Below are 6,294 nucleotides of genomic sequence, written 5' to 3'. Positions count from 1 at the left end.
CTTAGAACATTTTGGGTTGAGTTATTTAATTTTAATAATTCTAAATTATTCATATTAAAAAATTTTGATTTTGCATATTAATGATAATTACTCTGATAAAAATAATATTTATTCTGTAAAACAAAAAATTAAAATTTAATACAGTAAAATTAAATAACCGAACTCAAATCCTAAAAACTATTGCAATCATTTGTATCTTAATTATATATTATATATATAATATGTTATGATTATATATATATATATATATTAAGGATCAATTATTTCTATATTATTATATTATATATGTATTAAGCATTTGCGTTTTTTCACCAGCCTCCCTTGCTTCGCGATCAATCGCTATATTAATTAAGAATAAAAATAAACGAAAGAAAAGTGAAGATGCGCGCGCAGCATCATCACTCTTATGACTGCCGAAATCGCGCAAGGTGTTTAGTGTTTATTGACGATTCGTCGAAACGTAGATAATTTGATTACATTCTTTTAAATACGAATTTAAATATGCAAAAATGAGAAAAAGTTTTAAAAAAAAAAAATCACATTACATTCTTTTTTCACAGCAATGCAAAACGAAAATTCGAAAAAAACGAAAAAGAAAAAAAGAGTAACTACGTTTCTTCCTATCTTCTTTTCTAGTCTTGTCTTTCACCTCTGTGTGGTGCTGATTTAAAAACTGAGAGCATTCTCAGTTGCAAAACTATAATTTTATATACTAAACACAAGAGAAAAACGAGAAAGAAATAGAAACAAAAATTTTTTTTTGCTACAAAAAGAATATTAAAATGAAAGAAAGGAAAAATACTTATGCTAGAAGTTTCACGTATGGCGGTAGTGTGAAACAAATGGAACAAGAAACAGCAAAGAAAATGAAACGAATCGAAAATTCGATTTAATATATATAGGTAAAGCAATATAGAACTTCGAATTTCGCGGAATAGCATTCTATATAAGATATTTGGAGAAAAAATAAATAAAATGTTGTGTAAAGAAACGAGGTCCGATATTTCGTGGGGATGCAGTAAACGATTTAAAAAGAATTGCGAAAATGAAAAGAAAAAAATGTATAAAATAATTCTTTAAACATGAAAATTTTACGTCCAAAAACAAAAAAGAAAAATGAAGTCAAATTCGTATTATTCTGTATAATTTAAGTCTGGCTACCTGATCAAAGTCTCTGCCCCCACAATTTATAGGATTTAGTAGTTTTAAAAAAGTACGGATTACTAAATACTCTGAAGACTACACAAATAAAGCTTATCAATGATTGTATTTTGAGTGATGATTTATTATTTGTACTCTCGAATTGTCAGCTTTTAATGTTACATGTAAAAACAAAAAAAAAAAAAAAGAAATGAATGAAAAAATATCCGTCGAAGAGAAAAATTTTCTCGAAGCAGCGTTGTATTACTTTTCGTACGTTTCGATTGGCAAGGTATTTTGTAAATGTGCGACTTGTCAAACCGTCTGTTACTTTTTGTCTATTGCTTGGACAGTAACTGCATAACTCAAATGTTCTCAATAATCGTTAAGATACAAAAAGCGGCGGATTAATGGCCTGCGATCGTTTAGTCTTTAGGAGGTACATTAACTTTTTACTATGTTTGTACATTGACCTATGAACGCTCAAGAATTTCGTCATTATAAATTCTAATACTTCTTTTGTTCTTATTCTTTTCTTTTTTATTGATTTTTTTTTTTTCTGTACATAGTAAAAACGTTATCTTATTGTCTAATCTGTTATTATCGGACATATCGAATATGTCTTCCTTTCTGTTGCTTCTCTATCAATGAATTCACCGTTGTTTCCTCTTCCTCTTCGATATTTCGCGAAAGAAAAAAAAAAAAAAAAGAGTTACACGAGTTTTAGAGTTTTACATGAGTTCAGGTACGATTTATCACGGCATCTCACGTTTCGCGTTACCCTATCTGGTACGTAATGTAACGTAGCACAAAAAAAATTGAAACGGGGACCAGTTTAACGGGTCGAAAGATAAGCGCTATATTTAGAAACTCGGCGTAAAACTTTCAACTTATGCAAGATACGATTGTCGATTAACTTAACCTACGCGAATTTCATTCGTGTTATCATTTTGTACGGATTTAATTTATAGTTATGTAAAAATATTATAAAATTTGGTCATGGTTACAGTTGTTAACCGTGTTTTTAAAATGTATCTTCATTTTGTTGAAATATTCTTTCTCTTATTTCTAATTCAATGCTTAGAAACTGTTATAACCTATTAGTCCTATTTTCTTATGTTTCATTCGATATTTGCCCTTATAATGAAAATTAATCGTATCGTAAAGAACAGATGTTAATTTTGCTTTTTCAATTCGACAAGACATTTTTTAAAGTGTTTTGAGCAAAACGGGTATAGTGTTGGATGGTCGCAGGTACGACATGCCGCTGCAAGATGCGAACAGCATCGCAAGCTTTCACGACAACAGGATGCCCATAACTCAGGACCAGCTGCAGCACAATTATAGCAATAGCAGTCGCCTGGAAAGAGACAAGAAGAAATATTGATAATCAAAAATGAAATTCGCAAACGTTTATTTTTAATCAATATTCTATTCGATTCGATTACACAAAATAATAGATGAATCATTGTAAAAATTGAATATAAAAAATTATATGAATCAGTAACAATGTTAAATTGATACTTTTTTCAGATTTTAATGATAATTTCTTTAAATTCTTGTTTTAAATGAAAAACTTGCATTTAGATAATTTGGATAGAATTTAATTCTTTGATCCTGATTTTTTAATTTATTAAAAATCTTTTATTTTATACTTATGATATTATATAAAATATCTTTCAATAATTATTGATTAGCTTTATTGCTATTTTATTTTAAATTATAAATATAAATATATTTTTACTAGAAGCGATTTCTCTACACCACATATTTTATTTTTTCCATTTGCTCCGTCTTCTCGATAACGGATTGCAATTCCATTACTAAAGCAACGTGCTTGCATCATAAGATATTCGACTCCTTATGTTAAATAACCATAACGAAAAGGGGAAAGAAGAGGAACACAGGTAAAACGTATCGTATATCGCACGTGTGTATTTTTTATACAGTAACTGAACTAAAAACAAGACAAGTCGCTATTTTCTTAAACATTACGATTACGAAATATATATATATATATATATTTGTCATTCATTTTTTTTTAATTGATACAATTGATACAATTTTTTCTTACATTCAATTTTTATAATCTATATTTTTTTAAAGTGAACATTTTTTTTAATTGATATAAAAAAATATGGATTATGAAAAAAGAAGAGGTAAAAAATTAACACATTGTTGAAGAATTTAAACAGATCAATGATTGCATTCTGTATATGATAATTAGATGGTTCGATAAAACCACACATGTCTTGTATATAGTTCACTCGCTAAATCGTAGTTTCTTGATCGTTGAATAGTGAAAGGAAGAGATGTAAGATGGAATACACAAGCACTGCGTTGATTATTATAAATTATTCTCTTGGAAAAAATTGCAATACGCGTAGTAAAAATAAACGTTTAATTTTCTGCTTTCAAATTGCTTAAGAGTTTTATAATAATAAATTTTTCTTATTGTAGAAATAATTATTTTAGATTATAAATTATAGATTAAATTATAAATAAATTTACGTTAATTAAAATTGATTTTTCATGATCATTGTATCGATTATATCGGATATTTTCTATTATCTCTTAGAGATAAGGTTTAATTAAACAAAATATAATTGATAACTTATTTAAACGATTCAATTATCATCATATAAATTTATTTTCGAAAAAATTCTAATTTTTATGAAAAAAAAATTATTTTTTTTAAAATTAATATTTTTTAATTTTATTTTATTTTATATTTTATATTTTATTATACTTTTTAAAGTTGATTCCAAATTAAATTTTAATGATAATTTCCATAAATTGTAAATAATAATTTTTAATATAAAAATTTAAGAAATAGAAGTAAAGCGACTTTATAATGATACATGGTGAAAGTACATCTTCAGGCATCTATCCAATTCTTTCTCAAGGGGTTAATATTCCGATCTTTAAGGTAAAAATAGAAACTAAAGTTTCTATTTTTCAAAGAAAAATGCATTTATAAAATGAATTATTACTTTCTATATGATTTAATGGAATTCAATAACGTACATTCAATTGATAAATGAACATTCTGAAATTAATAATGATATGCAAACAATATGAAGCTAGAAGTTGCTATAATATATATTTCGATTAATTTTAATAAAATCTTCACGAAGTGTAGTATTTTTTATTGGAGTTGTTGTTAGTGAAAGTGTGTTATTAGGCTGATATCCAATCTTTCAATCGCGAAGGGTTAATGTTACATTATTTAAAATAATTAAAAATATAATTAATTGGTTAATGATATATTTTTACGAGAAAAAATTAAAGTACCACAACAATAATAAATATAATCATTAATTAAAGATAAAAAATATTTTTAAGCAAAAGGAAAATGAATGAGTTTTTATTTTCTTTTTTTTTTCTTTTTTATTTTTTTTATAAATATGCAATAGTACAATTGCACTGATGATTAATTAAATATTTTCAAAAATATATATGTATAATGCAATATTTCATATTTTGCAGCATTATGCAATATATATGCATTGAATTATGCTTCACAATACTTCGTTTTTTCTATTTATTACTAGCCATTAAATTTTCCTTAATATTTTTTAATTAAAGAATCATCAGAATTTTTTTCATTAATCCGTATAAATTCCAATTATCTTGCTATTTATATTCATATTTTTCAAAGTAAAAACTGTTTCCCAATTGGCATTATTCCCGAGAAAATGATTTATTATATTACATATCAATAAATACATTTAAATATAAATTAAAAACGTTTAAATCAAATATAATAAAATGCGAAAAATAGTGTTTCGTTCAATTAAATGATAGATCTAATTCATACATTAATGCTTTCGTGTGATCGTGTGCATTTAACATGAGCAAACAATGTCTGGGAGTGGCTATGTCAAGGTTAGAATCTCTATTATACATCGCGGAAAGTCGTGTGTTTATATGTAATATACAATTAAGATTATCTAACTGGAATGCGAAAATAATATTTTTTTTTTTAATATATTAATTTTATATTCGTTTATTTATGTATTATTTTTATACATATATGCACGTAAAGTTTTGAAATCCTTGTATGATTACCTTGAGGACAATCGACGGATCGCCTGGCCTCAGCTCTTCTGCATTCGAGGCCTTCCTCGCCTTTTGGACAAGACGTGAAAGATTCTTCGATCGAATTTTCACCGAGTATTGCGTTAATCTGAAAGTCAATTGGACATCTTCATTGGATTTAAGATATGACATTCTTATAATTATTAGAACTTTAAAACATTAATTGTTTCAAATCATTGAGAGAATTGTTGATATTTTTAACTTCGCCTTTGCTTTTATATATGCATATTTTAACGTACATTCATGTAAAGAATTAAACTTAATCTAAAAGAGAAATAAAAATTATCGAATTCAAATTTTTTTATTTTAAAATTTTTGTTTATGAAAAAAACAAAGAAGAAAAAATCATTATAAAATCATTATAATTATAATTATATTCGTTCAAATAAGCATCTGTTATGTGAAAATTTACACTATTTTTTGAGAAAATTTTTTTTTCTAATATTTTTTGCAATATCCTATATTTTCAACAATATTGAAAAAAATATGTAATTTTTGAAACTTACTCGTTTGAATGCCCCGGGTTTTGAAAACATTTTTACTAATTTCGCTAACGCGTTTTCTTCCGTAACACTAGTGACATTTTCCTCGCAACAATGATGGTTTATCATCAGAAACGAATAACAAAGAAATAAAAATGTACCGCGAGAATGCATCACGCTGTCGTGGAAACACGCGCGACGAAAAAAGCTCACAACTCGTCCTGGATAATTTGAAATTGTGACTGGCGGTCAGGTAAAAAGAAGCACACCGATAGTTTGACTTCTCCATCTACCTTCTGGAGGGGATATCCTACATTACGACATGGCATAGAATAGAGCCATTCGAAGTATGATCACTAAAGCTCACATTTAAATTATTTCGTGCAAAATAATTTAATGATTATAACATAATAATTCTATTTTACAATCATTAAATTTATTTTGTATTACGTAGTATTACGTAGTATTTGTATATTTTTCGAATCGTTATATGACGTAATATATTCATGGAAGATCAATTTTAGAATAAAAAAATTAATATGCAAAAATATTGATTAAAATTTATTTATTA

At 26.1% G+C, this 6,294-nt stretch overlaps 1 protein-coding gene across 1 annotated transcript; it reads right to left on the bottom strand.

Moving 5' to 3' along the window:
• Positions 1-759: 759 nt before the first annotated feature.
• On the bottom strand, positions 760-6,082 carry LOC102678471. Its single transcript, XM_006623020.2, has 3 exons — positions 5,748-6,082; positions 5,212-5,329; positions 760-2,500 (listed from the first exon to the last, which is right to left on the bottom strand). Exons 1-3 carry the CDS (start codon positions 5,895-5,897, stop codon positions 2,316-2,318), a joined length of 453 nt encoding a protein of 150 aa, XP_006623083.1. The 5' UTR covers positions 5,898-6,082; the 3' UTR covers positions 760-2,315.
• Between the last annotated feature and the right edge of the window lie 212 nt (positions 6,083-6,294).

This window comes from Apis dorsata, unplaced genomic scaffold (assembly GCF_000469605.1).
Source record: "Apis dorsata unplaced genomic scaffold, Apis dorsata 1.3 scaffold_801, whole genome shotgun sequence".
NCBI lineage: Eukaryota > Metazoa > Arthropoda > Insecta > Hymenoptera > Apidae > Apis > Apis dorsata.
This window is presented reverse-complemented; position numbering and strand designations above follow the sequence as displayed.